The sequence below is a fragment of the Penicillium arizonense genome (genome assembly GCF_001773325.1).
Source record: "Penicillium arizonense strain CBS 141311 chromosome Unknown PENARI_contig004, whole genome shotgun sequence".
Taxonomy (NCBI): Eukaryota; Fungi; Ascomycota; class Eurotiomycetes; order Eurotiales; family Aspergillaceae; genus Penicillium; species Penicillium arizonense.
The window spans coordinates 99,407-120,268 of NW_019173281.1; the positions used below are offsets into that span (position 1 = coordinate 99,407).

Consider the following 20,862-nt stretch of genomic DNA (forward strand, 5'->3'; position numbering starts at 1 on the left):
ATGACTGATTTGCTCTGCGGAGCGCCCAATGTCTTGCTAATCGCCGAATATGTGATCATTCCGGCGTTCCTATATAATAGAGTATTTCCCCTCCTCAAATATTCAGTTCATTATACCCTGAACATCATCATCATGGCTCCCAAGGTTGCAATTGTCTACGTATGTCTTCCCCCAATTCCCTCTCTTCTGTCACTAACTTGTTGCATATAGTACTCGATGTACGGCCACATCAAGACCCTGGCCGAGGCTGAGAAGAAGGGCATTGAGTCTGCCGGTGGTTCCGCCGATGTCTTCCAGTGAGTCTGATCATGACCTCTTACTGGACTACTACTCACAACCGGACTAGGATCGCCGAGACCCTCAGCGAGGAGGTTCTGGCCAAGATGCACGCCCCTGCTAAGCCCAATGACCCCATCATTGAGGCCACCGACCTCCAAGCCTACGATGCCGTCCTGTTCGGTATCCCCACCCGTTACGGTAACTTCCCTGCTCAGTGGAAGACCTTCTGGGACAAGACTGGCGGCATCTGGGCCTCCGGTGGCTTCTGGGGCAAGTATGCCGGTCTGTTCGTCTCTACTGGCACCCAGGGTGGTGGCCAGGAGTCCACTGCCCTTGCTTCCATGAGTACTCTGTGAGTATCACCTTACTCTCCGTCACTGGACCGTCACGTACTCCCTCACTGGTCTATCACTTACTCCCTCACTGGACCATCACTTTACTTACTTACTGGACCATCTCTGATAACGCTGAATAGGGCTCACCATGGTTTTATTTATGTCCCTCTTGGGTATAAGACTGTGTTCCCCTTGCTCGCAAACCTTGAAGAAGTCCATGGCGGTAGTGCCTGGGGTGCCGGTACCTTTGCTGTAAGTCAGATACTCAACAGTTTCCCGACCTTTCCTAACAACTATAGGGTGCCGACGGCTCTCGTCAGCCCACAGCCCTTGAGCTCCAGCTTGCTGAGGCCCAGGGTAAGGCCTTTTATGAACACGTCTCCAGGGTCCAGTGACTACATGGTAGTACCGAGTCAAACTCGACCCCGGCTGCTGCGGAGCCAAAGAAGACCGAGGCTCCCAAGCAGCAGGAGCCAGCTAAGAAAGAGAAGGATAACGAAGGACCGTGTGGTCTGCCCAAGAAGTGTATCATTCAATGATCGCACCTTGTCTTTTTCCCTTAGTTAGCTATTGTTAGTAGGGCGTCCTGGTTTAATGATGAGATAATACATGACCCTCAGATTCTAGATGATTTTATACTGTCTAATGGAACGATTCAATATTGTGTCAACTGGAGCTTGTAGCTTGTAGTATATAAACAAATCTCAGGTAGACAATTGGACCACGGTCTTGTGCGCCATCGCGCTCGTGTTGAAGGTTGATGCTGGAGCCGAATGTTTTGTGGAAGTTGTCTCCGCGTTAATAAATACAAAGAGTAGAGCAACATAAAAATAAATGCCCTGATTGCAAACTCCGATACTGGTTCCTTACGGCTGCAATTTAGACAGAATTTACTTCTGCTTCTTCTCCTCTGTAACCTTGACTGTTATTACGATACTATTAGCAGACTATCATATGATACGAATGGTACGATAAAGAAAAGATTTCAGCGCGGATCTTGACTTACATTTCTTCCCTCCGTTCCCGGAGTGTCCCTCTCGACGAGGGCGACGAATGCGCCGGGCAGCAGCGGCTTCTTGGACCGCACGCTATATATCATCAGTCCTATCCTTTATCGCACATTCAATATCAGCCTTACTCGGGCGTGCGCGGCAGCCATCTGTTCGATGTGAAGTCATAGTAGGCGTCACCCTATACTCAAATTATGTTAGTGCTGTTTCACAACTAAACAGAACTTCAAAACGAGCATCAGAAGGGGCAGTGAGTGAAGCAATAACTTACTGGTGATGCAGGTGTACCGGTTGGGGAGAAAGAAGAAGAAGAATCGGAAATGAGGAAGATGAGCCCTTTTATAGGGGACTGGTATAGACACAACCCTTAACTTAGCATCCAAAGGGGGGGTGTCTGTATCAATCTCCTATAAGTAGTACGACAACATAAAATTTAGTAGGCGCGAGTTACGAAACGTTGATAAAAGGGGCTACTTTCGCTTATCCTTCTTGGTGGCTTTGACTGTTATTACGATACTATTAGCAGACTGTTATATAATACGAATGATACGATAAAGAAAGGATTTCAGCGCCGATCTTAGACAAGACTGTAACCTCGAAAGAGATCAACCTCGACTGAGATCAACCTCAAACGAGACCGCAATCCCGAATAGGTGACACCTCGCAATATGGCAATAGAACTCGCATTCCTGAACAAATAGGCGATTATGAAAGTACAAGAATTAAGAAAGGGATCTAGACTTACATTTCTTTCCTCCGTTGCCGGAGTGTCCCTCGCGACAACGGCGACGAATGCGCCGGGCTATAACGGCCTCCTCAACAGCACGCTATATATCATTAGTCCTATCCTTTATCGCACATTCAATATCAGCCTTACTCGGGCATGCGCGATAGCCATCTGTTCGATGAAGTCGTAATAGACGTCATCCTATACTCAAATTAGTGCTGTTTACTTCACGTGTATACATAACAATAAGGTATTCAAATTGAGATGAATGTGCTCAAACAAGGTCGGAAATGCAGAAATGAAGTGATCCTTGGAAACTTACTTCATCTACCCATTTATGGGTATCGGCAAACTTTGCCTGTGTATATGAAGTAGTTAGCGCAGTTCAATAGATGTGATTGAAAAATAAACGGAACTTACCTTCTTGCCTCCCTTGGAGGGGGATAGAGCATGAGCATGACATTGAATCATGCAAGCGTATCAGTTGGGGAGAAAGAAGAAGAAGGAATTGTGAAGCATGAAAAGGGTCCTTTTATAGACTGCGATGCTGAGAGGCAGAACATGCCTTATTTTTGTATTGAGATAGTAGTAGGTTGTCGGAGGATAGAGCATGAGCATGACATTCAATCATGCAAGCGTATCAGCAGGGGAGAAAGAATAAGGAATTGTGAAGCATAAAAAGCGTCCTTTTATACACTACGATGCTGAGAAGCAAAACATTCCTACTACTCAGCCCTACCGGAATACTTTATAAAGCTTACCGGAACGACTCTTCTTATTACGCCAATCACATGCTTCCTGCGCATCGCCACTACCACCTGGGATGCGCCACTTCCTACGCGGAAACATCTATGCTGGGATGTCGGAGAATGGGCTCTGATCTTGCCTAGTGTTTACTGGGTAGGGTCTTTGATGTGGTGTCTGTATCAATCACCTATATATATTGATTCATGAATTGGAAAAGGTAATAACAAATTGACGGGCTGGCTGACTGTTTGAAGTACATGAGGATCTGATTGTCTGACTGAATGTCTGGAATACAAAAGTTTATTACATAACTGCTGGCTGCTGGCTGATGAATCTAGTTTCAACGTGTGTTGGTGGATTGACTGTGAATCTGAAGAGAGTCTGAATGGATTGTCTGGTTGGCAGGCTGATATTGGACAGTGTGGTTTTTGACTGTGCGTCTGAAGAGAGTCTAAATGGATAGTCTGCCTGGCTGGCTGATATCGACTGTGTGGTTCTTGACTGTGCGTCTGAAGAGAAGGCGAAAGGATTGCCTGAAGCATTGCCTGGCTGGCTGATATCGGACTGTGGTTCTTGACTGTGCGTCTGAAGAGAAGGCGAAGGATTGTGTGGTTGGCAGGCTGAGCTTGAGAGCTGATGATGTGGGTCTTCGTGTATTGCAAGTCAGTATTCAGCAACTGTCCAGCATTGGGGCGCCGACTTCGGCGTCACAGAGTAGGAGAAGAGCCATGCCGCCACTGTTGTAGTGGCAGCAGTAGTTGGCGGATTTGCTGGATGTGTCGGCCAGATACACTCCCTTGCCGAACATGTAGCCGTTGACTGGGGCTTCTGGGGACGCAATGCGGAGACCTTGGTTGAGGATTCCACCGAAGTTTGTACTGCGGGAGCCGTGCCAGAGGAGGCGGCGGTCGCTGTTGGCGATACTGGCGTAAGGGGATGTGTTGAAGCAGTCGTTTTCGCCTTGGCGTTCGATGCGGAAGATGTTGACGACTTTGTATGGGAGGCGGTGAGTTGCGCCGCGAGTGTTGGAAGCCTCTATTCTAGGCTGTTTGCCAGTCGTAACGTGCTTGAAGTCCGCGGTATCTTCATGATTGACAACCAGTGCAAGTGGAGTGGGAAGTGAGAATGGCATTGAGGCTTATTATGCGTATACTACGACTAATAGTGTTATCATTAATTATGCTGATCCAGAGGAGTCTCTGGCTATGGATGACAGGTTTGGAGATGGGGCACAGAAGGTTAGATACGGGTGATTCAACTGATAGTATTCAACGTGTATGCTGTTCTCAATATTAAACATACACGTCTTCACGGAATGATACCGATGCCATTCACGTCCTTACGCAATCGAGTCCCCAGCTGTTGCCAGTTGTTTGATTTCGAATAGCTGTTCTAACGATATGCGGGGAAAATCTAATCTTCTGGGACAGTTGCCAGCTGAGCTGGTAGGGAGTTGAAGAATAGATCCATGTTCAATTGCTCGACTTGAACTCGTAAGTCATTCATGTTCAGCCTCTACTCTACCTCCGTGGAAGTAAGAAAGAACTAAATTTCGTATCTGCCATGTGTACAGCAATAAGAGCTGCCTGAATGATCCAATATCAGTCCTGAGGTAACGGAAGAGTCAGATTGCACTCACCAGTGACAAGTCAAAGTTTTCAGCCACGAGTACCTCCAAGATTTGTCGCGGGACTAACGAGTGATCACTCGCAGCTCTTGCTCTTGCTGTGGGGAGAGACTTGTTCATCGTCAGGCTTTCACGCACATCAACGACTTTCTGGCCATCCACCATAGCCGCATATGCTGTGCACGCCATCGATTCTATTACTTGCACCTGGACCGTAACATCTTTCTCGTCTTCAGATGCCGCATTGCGAAATTTGAGCGTGTAGCCTTCCCAGCCCATTCGGAAGTCTACCAGCTCTTCATCTTGTTTGCCTGGTAATCGTACGAGCAATGGTCGTCGCCAGGCTAATGCTGTCGGTCGCGACTCGAACATTGGCAGTCCTGATGCATCTCGGAACTCGCGCGCTCTGGTGTCACCGTATTTGCGACCAGTCACTGTGAAGATGGTGGAGTCGTCCCAGTATTTCTTCAGGGTATATTCATCCGCCGAGTGGGGGTCATATTTAGGTCGCAGATACAGCAGGGTTTCTTCTTCGGCGATGTGTTCCTGTCGGATCCCTATAGGATGTGCGATCTTCTTGACGGCCTTTGTGGGTGGACGGGAATCCATGTTGTGTTATGTTGGAAAGGAGATGAGACGTTGACGTCGGGATCGACACGCCCCCATGGCCCTTACGTGACTATGATCACCATTGTAGAGATCTTGTATCTTTGAACATAGCAATTCGTGCAATTCGTAGTAGTTGACATTTTATAGCATCAAAAGAGATATAAAAACACAGCCGAATTGGGGTTGATTGCAACCCCTCATTCCCCTCAGATAAGCAAATTTGCCCTCTTTTCTCTTCTTCACCTCTTCGCTCTGCTTTGTTGCCGAATTGAATACTCACACCTCTCGAAATCATGGACCCTTATCTCTTATGGTTAGCTGGCAAAGAGCAGGAAGGACATGCAGACATGTGGGTACGCCGAGATGTTAACACTGTCGCTAAACTAACGAGGCCACAGTATTCCAATTGAAGACCCAGCAACAGGAGAAATATTCGCCAAGTGAGACCACTCAAATATTACAATGCTGTGTGCTTGGCCTAACGCAGGACAGATGCCACGCCGCCTCTCCTGAGGACGTAGAGATCGCCATCTCCTCCGCCCATGCCGCATACAAGTCCGGCATATGGTCGCGAGCGAGTCGCCATCATCGCGCAGATGTACTCGAGAAATGCGCAGCACTCCTTTCTAACGCACTCCCAGAATTCATAGCACTCGAGTCGAAACAAACAGGTCGAGTTATTCGAGAGATGAACGCTCAGGTCCCATCGTTGACGAGATGGTTCAAGTATTATGCGTCGTTACTCCGTGTTGAGGAGCGCTCTGTTCTTCCGACAATGGGGAAACTGCATAACTTTGTCGATCGCGTTCCTTTGGGTGTTGTGGTTCAGATTACGCCGTTTAATCATCCGCTGCTGATCGCCGTGAAGAAGTTGGCTCCTGCGCTAGCCGCTGGGAATAGTGTTGTTATTAAGCCTAGTGAGCTGACGCCGTTGACTACTTTGTTGCTTGGGAAGATCCTTGGTCAGGCGGGCATTCCTGATGGGGTGTTGAGCGTGTTACCTGGATATGGTGCTATTACTGGTAAAGCGCTCGTTGAGCATCCCCTGGTCAGAAAGGTGGATGTTACTGGTGGTACCGAGGCTGGTAAAGCAATCGGGAAGATTATAGGAGGAAACTTGACCAAATACACAGCAGAGCTAGGGGGCAAGGCGCCTCTGATTGTGTTTAAGGATGCCAACATCGACGCAGCGGTTAACGGGATTGCCTTTGGAAGTTTCATTGCCAGTGGCCAGACTTGTGTTGCTAGCACCAGAATTATTGTGCAGAACAACATCATGAGTGAAGTTCTGGGGAAGCTCACGACTAAGATTGCGGGAATTACACGACGCATGGGGGCTCCAAGCAACCCAGAGTCAATGATGGGCCCTCTAATCTCCGAAAAACAATTGCGGCATGTCGAAAAGCTAGTCAAGGATGCTCTAAGTGGACGCAATGCATTTTCGCTTGCCGGAGGAAAGCGCATGACTGGTCGAAGCCCACTTGACGGATTCAACTTCGACAAGGGATACTACTATGAGCCAACTTTGCTAGTGTCTGATCAGGGCAACAACAGCATTGTGAACACCTCTATCTGGCGCGAAGAAGCCTTTGGCCCCGTAATTGTCGTGGCTGGTTTCGACACCGAAGAACAAGCTATCGCCCTGGCAAACGACACCGAGTTTGGATTGGGAGCTGGTATATGGACAACCAACCTCTCCCAATCGTTCCGAGTGTCAGAACAGATTGCTGCTGGAATCACTTGGGTAAATACCCATCACCGCAATGACCCTAGCAGTCCCTGGGGCGGTGCAACCAGTGCAAGCGGAGTGGGAAGTGAGAATGGCATTGAGGCTTATCATGCGTATACTACGACTAAAAGTGTCATCATCAATTATGCTGATCCAGAGGAGTCTCTGGCTATGGATGACTGGTTTGGAGATGGCGCACAGAAGGTCAGATATGGGTAATTCAACTGATAGTATATATTCTACTTGAATATCTCCATAAATATGCTGTTTGACTATGTTCAACTATAAAGAGGGAATGCATGATGTCATACCCGCAAGGTTGGCCTGCCTTGCTTTCTCACGAGCCTGATCTGCCGGATCTGCATCTGATGTTCAATCTGTTGTACTTAATTTATGAATTTGTGAATCAAACTTATTATCCATCTTCAATATGTCCATTCTGTGGGGGCGCAAACACTCAGTGAGTGAAGGACCTTCCAACCATGATGATCACCACGATGCGCCAGAGCGAACCGAAGAACCTACTGAACACACAAGGCTCCTCCCTGGAGATAACCGTGGATATTTGAGTCCTGATGATCCCGCAGTCAGTCCAACTTGTGAATATAGAAGTAATATGTTAATAACAGAAACAGGTATCGCCCTACAATCTATGGAGTGTCCGCGCTCTGCGCGCTGTCTCCCTCTTGGCACTGGGACTTAGTTTCATCTGGTGGACTTTGCTCTTAGTATCTATCTTTGTCAGTCCGCCGGTGATTCACCCGCGAGGGTCGGGTTTCTTCGCGTTTTCATATACGACGCTAGCGACTGGATACCTAGTCCTGGGACTGCTATTCTTCGCGGTACCCTCCAAGCCGATGACCATCTGGGGTATCTTTATCGTCGCGCTTCTTCTGGTGGATACGTGCATTATCCTGGGCGTGGCGCGGATCCGTCTTGAAGAAGGCTGGGTTGGGATTGCCTCTGTCGTCTGGGTGGTTATAATCTCTATCTGGCAAGTTCTTTTGAATCGTGCTGTCGCTTGGGGGAAGAAGGAAGAGGAGGAGCGTTTGACTGGTCGGGAGGAGACTCGTCGCTCGCTTTTGGAGTGGATGGCTGTCCTTGCTGAGACGGTATTGCTTGTTGTCATGGCTATCGCAGTCGTTTTATTCACGTCTACGCTTATCATTCGTGCGCGTGACGTTTCTGTGCCTCCTCCGGGTGAGCGATATCTGGTTCATGGTGATTTATACCAAGTGCATCTTGCCTGTGTTGGAAACAAGACTGCCGATGACAACTCGTCGACGATTCTCCTCGAAGGTGGCACTGGACCCGTCGAACATACACTGCAGCCATTTATGGACGATTTGTACCGCCGTGGCTCTATTGACCGGTATTGTTACTGGGATAGACCAGGGTTCGCATGGTCCGACAATGCACCCTCTCCACATTCAGCAGGGATGTCGGCAGATGTGCTAGCAGAGGCACTGGCTCTCGCAGACGAGACTGGTCCCTGGGTAGTTGTCTCCGCGGGTGTTGGAAGCCTCTATTCCAGGCTGTTTGCCAGTCGTAACCTGCTTGAAGTCCGCGGTATCTTCATGATTGACCCGCTTCACGAGGAATACTTGAGTGACCTCGGGAAACCAGGTCGTGGCTTTGTGCTCTGGTTCCGCGGTATTCTGTCTCCGCTTGGACTGGACCGACTTGCTGGAGCCTTGTTCCGGGGTCGTACTCGTCAGGACCGAATTGCAGGACGTTCGGCGTATCAGTCTGGCAAGTTCATCAAGGCAAAACTGCAAGAGAACCTCGTTGCGGTTACTATGACTGCGGCTGAGGTGCAGTCTGCTCGTCATGTTCAGATGGGACATGTTCCGGTTGTCGTTGTGAGCTCTGGTCAAGAGGTTCGCAAGGATTCCCGTTGGGCAGATCGACAAGAGGATCTGTCTCATATCACAGATAATCTCTATTCCTGGGATGTTGTCGCCGATGCGCCACACGAAGTATGGATGGATGGTGAAGGGCGGGTGATGATCGAGAAGCGGTTGAAGGAACTTGTTGAAGCAGGGCAGTCATTTGGGCCATAAGCTTTTTGTTAATGTTACTCGGAGTTTTGGCGAATACGTTTGGGAACTTGGGAAATTGTATCATACACATACTCGCGAATGAAGCCTTATACCAGGGAGATCGACCTCGACCATGGATAAATGCCCTTACTCAATAACATACTGTACTGCGCAACTCAAGCAGCTACTGGTAGTCCCATAAAATGTAGAATTCAATGCAGGCCATTGGGTCTATGTGCTATGTAAAACTAAGCCGACCCCAGACCATGCAAACCTCGCTCGATCCAGCCGAAGTCCACCGCAGATGTGATAATCGTTGGTATAAATGGGCGACACTATTTCCCTCCACTTCCCACATTACCCGGGTAACACGATTGAGAAGACGGTCGGATGGGGGGACTAATGAAAACCGAGCGGCGATAAGACGAAGTCACTCTAGACTAGCTCCCTTAAACCTCTTAGCAAGCTGTTCACCCTCTGTATTGGGAGTATTGGAGCGGGATGTATGGGAAGAAGGGGGGTTGCGACGTCCTCGGGATTGGGGATCCGGGCGAGAAGACTCAACCGCGGTGGGCCAGGGGCGCTTAGGGGGGCGCTCACCACTCTCCTGAAGGATGGTCATCAACGTCGCCCATCCTGAGGTACTCAATAGCTGCATTCCTTCAGCGGGGGATTGTGTTCTCGCGACGCGGCATAGGAGGGATTCCTCATCCTGTGAAAGTCGGGTTAGTATCTGATGTCGAGTGATATATGAAGGATAGAACAGACCTTGTTGAAAGTGCCGAGTCCGTGCAAGAAGCACAGCAGGTGGAAGTCGGATACGCCTTGGATGGCCTTTTGTGGGTCTCCGGACATAAGTTTCTGGGCGACATGTCGTAGCTCCTGGCTTTCGCCAATGACTTCGCGGTTCTCGATGGGGAAGCGGCTGTTCGTGAACAATGGGGATGACTCAGTGGGGAATCCATGGGTAAGGGTAACTAGCAGGAAGTCGACTGGGAAACTCGGCGAGGCGTTCTCTTGAACACTGGCGCCGTACTCGTTAATACGGCGGTAGAAGACCTCGGGGATGTACCGCGTTCTGGCCCCGAGATCCTCGTCGGTCTCTGATTGTACCAGCATCACAGACGGGTCGGCGGAAGGCTCAATGATGTCTCCACGAACCATCTCGACCGCAGACACGGAGGCTTGGTATGAGCTGATGCTGATAGCACCTGTATCATCGCCGCTGAGCACACATGTGACGAAGTCGGAACCGAAGCGTCCCGTGCGACTCCATTTGGTTAATTTAGGATTTTGCGCCTGAAGACGTGCGGCAAAGGCGATTTCCAGCGAGGACAGGAAGTACGAGTCGATGTGACGCTTGCATACCACTGAACCGTCTCCCTGGCCGCCATCGAGAAGATCAGTAAATATGACACCAACCTTCTGCAATCCGCAAAGACTGGCCACCTCATCCACTTCCTTCTCGTTGTGCCAATCGTGGAGTGTTACACCATCGACTTCACCCATTTGTGGGGGCTCGTAGATTGCTTGCACGACAGCCTTGACACCTAGTGGTACTTCGGTGTACTCCTCATACGTCCCGTACAAGAAGCCGAGACGTTGGGCACCAGACTTTCGCCAGAAGTCAAGAAGTGAGTTGATGAGATCGGGAGAGGCGAACTCCACGTGATCGACCATGCGGAATTCCTGGGGTTGCAGACTGATGGCGCTGGGTTGACACTTTGTGCAGATACCCTCTGGCCATGGCGAATGTCCCGATGGGCAGTCAGTTCGAACTCGGTAGTATGGTTCATTGAGCGGTGGCATGAAGGAGGTTCCCATTTCGGGCTTATTGGTTGCAGCATTGATCTTCCGCAGATATGAGTGGAAGGAAAGATGCTTGATCTTCTTTTCGGCCATATATTTCGCATCGTACGGTTCAAGTGGCATGCAGTAGTCACACATGCCTCGGGGGCCATGCTTGCACATCTTCTGGTCCATATTCCGCTTGATCTTGCCATCTTTCTTGTCCAGCAGGTTATCCAGTGGGGATTGCTTCACCACGTCCCACGGATTCTTGACTGCGGCGGAGGAGGTTGCCTGGGGGCGAACCGGAACGGGAGGTTGCTGGGGAATTGGAGCACCGTTTAATCGTCGCTCCGAAGAGACAGATGTGTCGCCGTTCGAGGGTCCATTCTGTTGTGTCTGTTCCCGGTACCCGATGAAGAGCTTGTCGCCGTGTCTTGAGGGAGCATGAGCAAATTCCCTATCATTGCAACAATATTTAGCACTTACTTGAGACCGACTTGTTGAATTGAAACACCTTGTAGGCCTTCTAGTTCTCTCTCTTCGCCGCCTGTGCCGATAGGTTTGTTTGAGATGACGATGGATGAAGGATCGACACCTGCCGGAAGCTGTTCCAGGATCTATCGTAGACAGCAAGATTAGCCTACGGACTGGACCACATATTTCTTGAGAGAGAGCGACAAAAATACCTTTTGCTGAAGGGATGGGAAGAGTTCCTGCGGGCTGACGGAGAATCGGAACTGCCCGTTGCGACTTTCAAATCGCAGCAGGATAGGCCGTGATGCCATGACTGAGAAATCTGGATCTCAAGGAGAGCTGGGAAAGGACAGAGTCATAGATGTGAAGGAAGACGAGCTCAACTCGAAGCTTCCCTGGTCACGTCACAAGTCGGGCGGTGGGTAATCTGCTGAATCTCAGGGCGGTGAACAGACCCCCGCTATACCCTTTTGACGTTCACTCTCCATTGTTATTCTTTAAGACAGGTAACAAGCTACAGTTAACCCAAAACCACTTTCCACGTTAAGGAGCAAGCAAGGGTTCAAAGATATAGTACCCGGTTACCTATGCGTATGTATGTACACTGTCACCCCATACGAACTCCGGCCACATGGATTTCCATTCACCCAATCTGTTAAGGATCAGCACGGCGAAACAGCACTTGGGCAACTTAGGGCAAAATGCCAAGTTTGGATCGGAAGCGCGAAACAGGATGAGAGATTGCCCACGGAGAGGATGTACTCCGACATCGTGATTATGGGCTGTAACAGTGACTGGGTTCTGACCCAGGTAAATCTACATTAAAGAAGTTCGTCTACTACTCCTTAAATAGTCCTTGGATCCGAATAGTTGTTAGATTTAGGGGGATTTAAGCATCTACCCTAGCGGCATTACCGCGCGTTAATAGATACAGATAGAAGAGCAACATGAAAATAATTAAGCGCTCGGTGCAAACTTGACGGCTGATTCGACGGAGCTTACTTCTGCTCCTTCTGCTTCTTCGTTGCCTTAACTGTTATTACGATAATGTTAGCAGACTGTTATATGATACGAATAACGATAAAGAAAAGATCAAATGGGCATGAGCACTAAGAAGGGGCAGTGAAATATGAAGACTTACTGGCAATGTAAGCGTACCGGTTGGGGAGAAAGAAGAAGAGAGATCGAGAAGGAGGGAGATGAGCCTTTTTATAGGGGACTGGTATAGACACAATCCTTTAACTTACATGCTAACACAACTCCTGGCCTGATTTACCAGGCACTAACTCCCCGCTTAGGTACCTCTAATTACTATGTAAACTACTAGTAAAAATAAGTCACTCCTGTTCCACTGTAGTACATAATTGTTGTTTACAGTACACCTTCAAACCTCCCATTTTTCCACCCATTTTTGCTACATTTTTGATGCATTTTACTTCTCATTCTCACCCATTTCACTGCCTTTTACAATGGCTTCCTTACAGCCTGATTCGCCATCCGATTCTGAGCCTGAAGCTATTCCCGAATTCCCGCGAGGATTCCTGGTCTGATCGCCTTAGGAAGCGTCGGAGAGCTCCATAAATGGCTGATTCAATGCAAATTCTTCAATTTCTTCATTTCTATAAAGTTTTCGAAAACAGCATCTATTTCCTATTTAGGACTAGTATCTTGCTTTCTCTTCTCCCACAATATGTGCTATCGGTCAATAACCGAGTCATAACACAACCGAGCCATGAGAGTAATAGGAGCTAATAGGGGAAATGAATAGAGGATAAGAACTTACTACCGCCGTTGCCAGAGCGACCGATTCTGCGGTGGCGAGTGCGAGCAGCTGCCACCGCCACGACCACCATTGCGCCGCCCAAGGGCAGCATCCTCGACCGCACGCTAACAAATCAGTATTCTACCGCATTCACTACATATCAGATCACTTACTCGAGCGCTCCGGGACAGGAAAGCGTCCAGGAGGTCATGATAGACCGCATCCTGTACAAATTGTTAGTTTTCAATGTTGCCAAGTTTATGCACCAGACTGGTCTCCTTGCTCGATTTCAACACGCTGAGCAGGAAGAATCCGATGATGAACCTGAAAGCCTTGCAGCCATGAAGCAGAGTCCCTAAGACGCTGGGTAATGTTTATCATTAGATTGGTGTTTCCGTGGCATAGAATGTGCACTCCTCGGAGGCGGTAGCATAACCGCTTCGTGTTGGATATCTAGATCGTCATCGGAGTCTGAAGCGGTCTCTTCGTCGAGCTCATCCACTTGAGCTGCTGCTGCGCTTGAGATTGGAGTAGCGCTCCCGGTGCTGTTCACTTCACATGTGTACCTGCTAGGGACCGTGCTTTCCGCGGGCTGGTCATGAGATCGTGCAGGTGAGTTCCAGTCCACCTCTGGTCATCCTCGTCGTGGTCATCAGCCTGCTCGTCGGTGTTCTGGCCATCTAGCCGTGCCAGTCCAGCTTTCTGCCGTTTCCTGAAGGCCTCACGTTCTCGTTGTCGTTCCGCCTCTTTGGAAAGAGGAGTGCGGCCATCTGTTGGCCTCTCAATCACTTCACCACAGAATTACACAACGACTGAGGAAGGAGAGAGCCTCAGCCAGATATTCCAGTACACGATGCCTGACTAGGCGGTAACCGACAACGATGACCATCTAATTGAGGATAAAGCGAGAGCTCCAGCACACGGGACCTGATCTCGCTGCATGAAATCTGCGGAGGTTGAGAGTGTGGAGGTATATATCTATCTATTATGTATCTATTATGTATGTTTGCCTGTCGATGTTTCGACTCGGTTTTTACGCTTAGACTTTAAACCGTTTTTTAAACCGTTTTCTTAAGCGTTTTCTCAAGCGTTTTCTTAAGCGTTTCTCTGAACTTTTCTTTAGACTTTCTTCTAAACGCTCCTCTATATATTTTTTAATCGTTCCCTTCAGCGTTTTTTAAATTCTTTCCTTAGTTCTTTCTTTAGGTATTACTTTCAAAGTTATATTAAGCACAGAGAGATGAAGCAAGACTAGATCCGGCTGAAAGAGGCATGCATGACCCGTTTCGCGCTGCCTCAAGAAGACCCAATTGCGAAGATCGCCCGTATGGAAGAGCGAAGAACTGTACGAAGCCACAAAGCAAGGGTGCGACGAGAAAGTCACCAGCTATCTGGAGAACGACATGACAGGGATCATGTCCATGTTGAGGATCTAGGTAAATCTACATGATTAAAGGAGTGCATCTACTACTACTTAAATAGTCCTTCGATCCGAATAGCCGTTGATTTTAGGTCGACAAAGTGCCGCTGCGCTTTAACAATACAAGTAGTAGGACAATATGAAATTTAGTGGGCGCGAGTTACGAAACCGTTGATGAAAGGGACTACTTTCGCTCGTCCTTCTTGCTCGCTTTGCCTGTTATTACGATACTGTTAGCAGACTGTCATATGATACGAATGATACGATAAAGAAAGAATTTCAGGCCGACCTTGGACGAGACCGTAACCTCGAATGAGATCAACCTCGAAAGAGATCAACCTCAAACGAGACCAACCTCAAACGAGACCGCAACCTCAAATGAGACCGCAACCTCAAATGAGACCGCAACCTCAAACGAGACCGCAACCTCAAAAGAGATCAACCTCAAACGAGACCGCAACCACGAAGGAGATCAGCCTCAACTGAGATCAACCTCAACTGAGACCGCAATCCCGATCAAGGTGACACCTCGCAAGATGGCAATGGAAATCGCATTCCCGAGCAAACGGGCAATTGTGAAACTGCAAGAATTAAGAAAGGGATCTTAACTTACTTCGCTTCCCTCCGTTGCCGGAGTGGCCCTCACGGCGAGGGCGGCGAACACGGTCACCCGAGCGGCGGGCAGCAATGGCTTCCTCTACTGCAGCCTATATACTGTCAGTCCTATCATTTGTCGTATATTCAGTATCAGCCTTACTCGGGTCCGCGCGGCGGCCATTTGTTCAATGAAGCCATAATAAATGGCATCCTATACTCAAACTATGTTAGTGCTGTTTACTTAACCGCGTATGCATAACATTAAGGTATTCAAATTGAGACGCATCGATGCACGGCCTGCAATATAAATTGCAGCGATCGGGCATATCTTCTTGTGGATCAAGTTCTGGTGGCCAAATTGAAAATGGTCAACGTATGGCTTGCACATGGACTTGAGGCAAGCGTCCCCGCAGATGAGCATCAGACAATGTATCAGATCACACTGATTGCATCAGCTAACAACCGGTTGGCGAACCCAGAACACGTCAACTTTCAATTGAGCGTGGACTCAGCATGTATCGAGGCATGTTGGATTGCAGTGCAGGTACGAGCAACCGAGAAACGCAAGCCCAGGACACGTTGATTTTTATTTGCGCACCGCCTCCGCAGGTCCAGCCTCGGAGCCTGTCTCCATGGACACATCGTCCTCAGAATCAGCCGCCGGAGCAACATCATCCTGAGCTTCCACTGCTGCAGCAGCTTCGGCCTCAGCCTTCGCCTTGGAGAGACGACGATCCTTGTTGAGGGCCTCAGTACGATTCTTCAGGGCCCGAGCCAGTTCCCACCGTGGGCCCTTCGTCTGCAGCACCTTATCCTCGGGTCACGGCAGAGCAATGCGCGAGCATGTGCCTCTAGGACCACCGGATCGTAGGGTGGCAGCTCACAGGGACGACGTTTGTCTGAGCACCGGTCACACTTCAACAATGGCGCGCCTTTGCGAAGCTTGGTGAACATACAGCGGGCACCCATCTGGGCACAGCCGAGACACCGGAATGCGCGTTCGCCCGGGTGAAGCTCAGGGGCTGAACCTTGGAGGTCAAGGCCAGCGGGAACCACAGAGGAAGATCCACCTGGCGCAGATTCAGACGCCACCGTTCCAGGAACTATGGGTTCCAAACCCACGGACTCCAGAGACTCATCCTCTACCGCAGAAGAAGCGGAAGCAACTGCACCGGAACCAAAGCTGAGGGCAGCGATGGTGGGGTTGTCAATGAGGAAGGCTGCATACCCGGAGGCAGCAGACGGAGCGGCCGACAGGGACGCTGGTGTTGGCGTGGGAACGAATCAGAATCCTCACCCCCAGACGACATGCTGGACTCAGCATGTATCGAGGCATGTTGGATTGCAGTGCAGGTACGAACAACCGAGAGACGCCAAGCCCAGGACACGTCAACTTTCAATTGAGCGTCGACTTAACATGCATCGAGGCATATTGGATTGCAGTGCAGGTACGAGCAACCGATTGAGCAACGGGTCGCTGAACCCAGGACTTCTTGGTCTTGAATTATGCGTGGATTGATCATGTATCGAGGTATGTCGGATTGGGTGCAAGTGCGAGCAACCGATCGAGCAACGGGACGCTGAACCCAGGACTTCTCGGTCTTGAATTATGCATGGATTGTTCATGTATCCAGATGTGACACCAGCATGGTCTCCTGAACCAACAGCCGGTCGGGGAGCCGGAGAGGAATCGAGTTGCGATTCAAGCATCGAGACACATGGTATTGTAGTGCAAGTACCAGCACTGAACATTCGGCAAATTCCGGACAGGTTGATCTCGAATTCAGTGTGGACTTTGCAGGAATCGAGACACGTCGGATCGCAGTGCAAATACGAGCAGTGTACCCGCATCAAATCGCATCAATTGAAAGTTGGTCGGCCCACTTCAGGACACGTCGATATGCCGAGCAATGACCGTTTGTTACAAAAGATTGTGCATACAAGATGAATGTGCTCTAACAAGGTCGGAAATGCAGCAATAAAGTGAAACTTTGGAAACTTACCTCATCGACCCACTCATGTGGGTTGGCAAACTTTGCCCGTTTCTATGAATTAGTTAGCGTAGTTCAACAGACCAAACAATAAATCGGTATGTCATGTGGGGCAACTGGTTTTGATGCTGATATGCGTATGGTTCTCAATTGCTCTATGCGGAGTATCAGACGCAACGAGCTGAGCGTTAGACACTCTCACGGGAGTGAGCGACTTTAACTGAAACGCGCAACTTGTTGTGCGCAAATCATCAGATGCAACGCGAGAGACCCAGTTTAAATACCTGGCTGCCGGTGGAATGTGCAGTTCAGGCAGTCACTGAACGGGCTGTAAAGCTGGAGAGGCGACTCACGCGGACATTGAAACAGGCGGGATACAGTGATAAGACTGAACAATCAAGCTCACTGATCATCGACAATCAGCTTAGCAGACCATACAGTCTACCCAAGCAGATAAAGCGCTGGATGCTGAACTTGGACATTTGAAGTGCCGGCAGGGCTTGCAGTTCCCCCAATTGAGATTGGTGTGAAGCTGGACGATCGGTGACAGTGACGGTGTACGATCGACGAAGGTGGACGATCATTGAAGCTGGACATTCAAGATGAATCATGAAGCGGAAGGCAATGCACGACGGCGATACTGGACGACCGATGAGGCAGGACAATCGTTAAGCGGGCCATTCAGATGTGGTGATCAAGCGAAAACCAATACCAGACCGGTGGATCTGGCCACTCGGACGGTATGACCAATCTGGAGGTAGTGGCTGAGCTGGAGAATGAGGCTGGACGATCGTTGAGGCCGTAGGACCGGTGAAACTGGACGACGAATGAAGTCGCAGAACCAATGAGGCTAATCGTCCAGACTGAATAATCAAGCGGGAGAATGTGAAGATGGACGACCACGGTTGTTGATCATCAAGTGTCGAGGTGACCATATTGAGGTTCCTCAAACGGGCCATTCAGGCGGAGGTTGAAGAGCAGAGGAAGTGACCATGCGAGATACATGAAGGTGCTACTTTTTGGAAGATGTGAATGAAAACTAAACAGAACTTACGTTGTTGCCTCCATCGGAGGTCTTTTTGCCTCCCTTGGAGGTCTTGCTGCCACCGTCGGTGGTCTTCTTGCCTCCCTTGGAGGACTTCTTGTCGGAGTTCTGTATTAGATATTAGTATTAATCCCTCTCGATGCTTCTGTATATATAAAGGCAGTAAATTGAAGTCTTGGATGCATGGATATGAGGAGCTACTTACTTTATCGGCCCTATCGGCCGCGTCACCAGCCTTGTCGGCTGGGGTTCCTTGCGGGGAGAAGGAGGGGGAAGAGGGGAGGGAGAGGGAGAACCCGCATCGCGGAGGGTCATGTCGACCATAACGGTATTAGTCATCTGTATACGCCCTATAGGTGGGGAAGTATGATGTTGTCAGACTCGAAAGATGAAGCCGGAATTGGAGTGGTCCCACAGCATTGGATGTGATTGAGAGGGGATCAGCCAAGTAAGGCCTGATTGAGTGGAGCAGACTATCTACGGCAATTAGCCCTAGTTAGATATGTATTGTTATATACATTATTTTCGCCCTCTTTTGGCCTCTCTTTTTCACCTCTTTTTTGGCCCACTTTCGAGTCCCTTAGGTTACAGTTTTTTAAAATTGTGTATGTTATTCATCTCATCTACTACTCCAACAGATCCGCATAACTATTTAAAGACCTCTCGATCAAAGCAACCATCTCCCATATATAATCCGCCGTAAACAGCCGCGCCCCTAAGCGGGTAACAGCCGCACTAAGCCGTGTATTTGTAGCAAGCAGCCATTCCCGTGATACGCCACGTAGATGCAAAGAGACATACAAAGAGATATACAAAGAGAGATCACTCAATTGTTTCGGCTACTAAACCACTGGCCCTAAATAAGATCGCAACCCCGAATAAGACGGGCAAATGTCACAGTGCAAGAAGGCAATAAGTAATACAATGTACCTTTCTTGTTTCGCGCTTCGCGGCGCCAGCCTACGGTGTCGCTGCCAGCGGCGGCCTCTTCCTTGTATTTCTGATAGGTGAAGCCTTGGGCATGGATGATAAGCTAGATTGGCCGAACGTTGATCAACCTATCAATAAAGCTACCTGGAAATTATTGCGCACTGAAAGCGTAGACCCCCTCGTAGATTGTTTTAATCGTGCAATCTTAGTTGAGACTAAGCGTATCTCTGAGCACCGTAAGATTCGCAAGACTGATTTGCTCTGTCTTCCCTATGCTCGTAAGGAGAGCAGATCTGGGGTGTATGCTGAAATTTGCAAGAAGCCATCGCGACCAACCCCTTATGTCGGGTGCGGCCATGATATCTCCGGACGCGTGCCTTAGCAGACGCGTCCAGGAGTTTGGAAAGGCAACAAATGTTCCGGCTTTATCAAAGGCCGTCTCAAGGTGTTGAGGTCCAATTTGGTACGCTTGTTGCGTTCAAATCCTCGGTCAAGAAAGTATATCTCGAACGAACTCATTGAGGGAATTTTCATGTGAATTTCTTGGGACACTTTAGGCACCCAATGTCGATAGTGCCTATAGAAAGATCTCCACGTGGCAGCTGTATGTACAGAGCTCATGTTGCTGTTTTGCAACGTGCGTCACACGAAATGAAGAGGCAGAAACGCCTTATTCGTGCCGACAGTGTTGGTTCTCCGCCGCTGAGCCTTCGATATATATTATCCCATTTTCGGGTAATTTTTTCGACAGAACCCTTCATGAAACAAATTATTGTGGACTGGCCACGGTGCTGGAACGTCCATGAGTTCTAGTGAACATCAGCTTCTAGCTTGGGCCTCTACGGGGCGCTGATGACTAGTAACCGAAAGGTGAAGCTACCACAAGCTCAGAATACGTTTATTGAAGCGTTGATGATACGAACATTGACCTACGCTGACCAAAGTCCTTTTGCGATCCCAGCAGACTTTGAAGGGAGCCTCCTGAATGTTCAGGGAGACCGACATGCCCATTGGTGCGTTGCGAATCAGATGCAGGCGCGATTAGTCCTGAGTTAATTTAGGACATCTGACCATGCGCGTCTGGAGGACTTGAGCTCCTCTACGTGTCCTTGGAATCAATATGAGGTGCCTACTTGTGGTGGCGAGGAAGCACAACCTCTGGTGAGTTATTTTCTTTCAAGTGGATTGACTTTGCTAACCATTTGAAATAGTGTCTCAAATTCAGATCTCCTCTTACTCCGCTGTCGCCGTTTCAACCTTTCACTCTAATCACCGGGCTCACATTTTCGATTCGACTCTAACAGCTATCCTTGCCATTTCAACTGTTGCGCGCGTGGGAGCAATCAAGGTGCAGTTGAGAGTTGGAGCGGCGACCACAAAGCGCCGAGATCGTCGCCTCATCCCAGCTTCAAGGCTCACATTTTCGATTCTTTGGGTTTTACCCGTTATCACCTTTTAACCTTCAACCTCAGTTCCAAGACTCATATTTCCAATTCATTCCTCCTCTTACGCCCATTATCACAATTTGAACCATTCCGCCATGGCCCTGCAGCTCACATTTTCAATTCATTCCTCCTCTTACACCCATTATCACCTTCCAACCCTTCAACCTCAGTTCCAAGGCTCATTTTTCCAATTCATTCCTCCTCTTACGCCCATTATCACCTTTCAACCTTCAACCTCAGTTCAAAGACTCATTGTCCAATTCATTCCTCTTCTTCCCCCATTATCACAATTCGAACCATTC

General features: G+C 49.1%; 8 protein-coding genes across 8 annotated transcripts; 3 read left to right on the forward strand and 5 right to left on the reverse strand.

Annotated features, from left to right (window-relative positions):
- Positions 1-132: 132 nt before the first annotated feature.
- On the forward strand, positions 133-1,009 carry pst2 (putative NADH-quinone oxidoreductase Pst2; the record flags this gene model as incomplete). Its single annotated transcript, XM_022629254.1, has 5 exons — positions 133-159; positions 211-296; positions 347-631; positions 755-866; positions 914-1,009. 5 exons carry the CDS (start codon positions 133-135, stop codon positions 1,007-1,009), a joined length of 606 nt encoding a protein of 201 aa, XP_022491261.1.
- Positions 1,010-1,504: 495 nt separating this feature from the next.
- PENARI_c004G00794 (uncharacterized protein) lies at positions 1,505-2,822 on the reverse strand (the record flags this gene model as incomplete). Its single annotated transcript, XM_022628905.1, has 8 exons — positions 1,505-1,561; positions 1,621-1,702; positions 1,753-1,805; positions 1,896-1,960; positions 2,370-2,451; positions 2,502-2,552; positions 2,674-2,709; positions 2,772-2,822. 8 exons carry the CDS (start codon positions 2,820-2,822, stop codon positions 1,505-1,507), a joined length of 477 nt encoding a protein of 158 aa, XP_022491177.1.
- A 946-nt stretch (positions 2,823-3,768) lies between these two features.
- PENARI_c004G05741 (uncharacterized protein) lies at positions 3,769-4,230 on the reverse strand (the record flags this gene model as incomplete). The annotated part of the gene is made up of 1 exon (XM_022629152.1): positions 3,769-4,230. The coding sequence occupies one exon, from the start codon at positions 4,228-4,230 to the stop codon at positions 3,769-3,771; it is 462 nt and encodes a 153-aa protein (XP_022490654.1).
- Positions 4,231-4,511: 281 nt separating this feature from the next.
- On the reverse strand, positions 4,512-5,334 carry PENARI_c004G10566 (uncharacterized protein; the record flags this gene model as incomplete). Its single annotated transcript, XM_022629405.1, has 3 exons — positions 4,512-4,613; positions 4,670-4,684; positions 4,738-5,334. The coding sequence occupies 3 exons, from the start codon at positions 5,332-5,334 to the stop codon at positions 4,512-4,514; spliced, it is 714 nt and encodes a 237-aa protein (XP_022490848.1).
- A 293-nt stretch (positions 5,335-5,627) lies between these two features.
- On the forward strand, positions 5,628-9,126 carry PENARI_c004G10388 (uncharacterized protein; the record flags this gene model as incomplete). The annotated part of the gene is made up of 4 exons (XM_022629395.1): positions 5,628-5,683; positions 5,733-5,774; positions 5,827-7,267; positions 7,699-9,126. The coding sequence occupies 4 exons, from the start codon at positions 5,628-5,630 to the stop codon at positions 9,124-9,126; spliced, it is 2,967 nt and encodes a 988-aa protein (XP_022490693.1).
- Positions 9,127-9,535: 409 nt separating this feature from the next.
- npl4 (nuclear protein localization protein 4) lies at positions 9,536-11,681 on the reverse strand (the record flags this gene model as incomplete). Its single annotated transcript, XM_022629180.1, has 4 exons — positions 9,536-9,817; positions 9,874-11,329; positions 11,383-11,513; positions 11,583-11,681. The coding sequence occupies 4 exons, from the start codon at positions 11,679-11,681 to the stop codon at positions 9,536-9,538; spliced, it is 1,968 nt and encodes a 655-aa protein (XP_022490785.1).
- Positions 11,682-12,368: 687 nt separating this feature from the next.
- On the reverse strand, positions 12,369-18,500 carry PENARI_c004G10134 (uncharacterized protein; the record flags this gene model as incomplete). The annotated part of the gene is made up of 14 exons (XM_022629378.1): positions 12,369-12,403; positions 13,154-13,257; positions 13,306-13,356; positions 13,404-13,495; positions 13,569-13,645; positions 13,699-13,902; positions 15,166-15,259; positions 15,310-15,360; positions 15,748-15,957; positions 16,011-16,411; positions 17,065-17,104; positions 17,153-17,194; positions 18,195-18,293; positions 18,417-18,500. 14 exons carry the CDS (start codon positions 18,498-18,500, stop codon positions 12,369-12,371), a joined length of 1,584 nt encoding a protein of 527 aa, XP_022490807.1.
- Positions 18,501-20,118: 1,618 nt separating this feature from the next.
- On the forward strand, positions 20,119-20,574 carry PENARI_c004G03573 (uncharacterized protein; the record flags this gene model as incomplete). The annotated part of the gene is made up of 2 exons (XM_022629041.1): positions 20,119-20,128; positions 20,327-20,574. 2 exons carry the CDS (start codon positions 20,119-20,121, stop codon positions 20,572-20,574), a joined length of 258 nt encoding a protein of 85 aa, XP_022490967.1.
- Between the last annotated feature and the right edge of the window lie 288 nt (positions 20,575-20,862).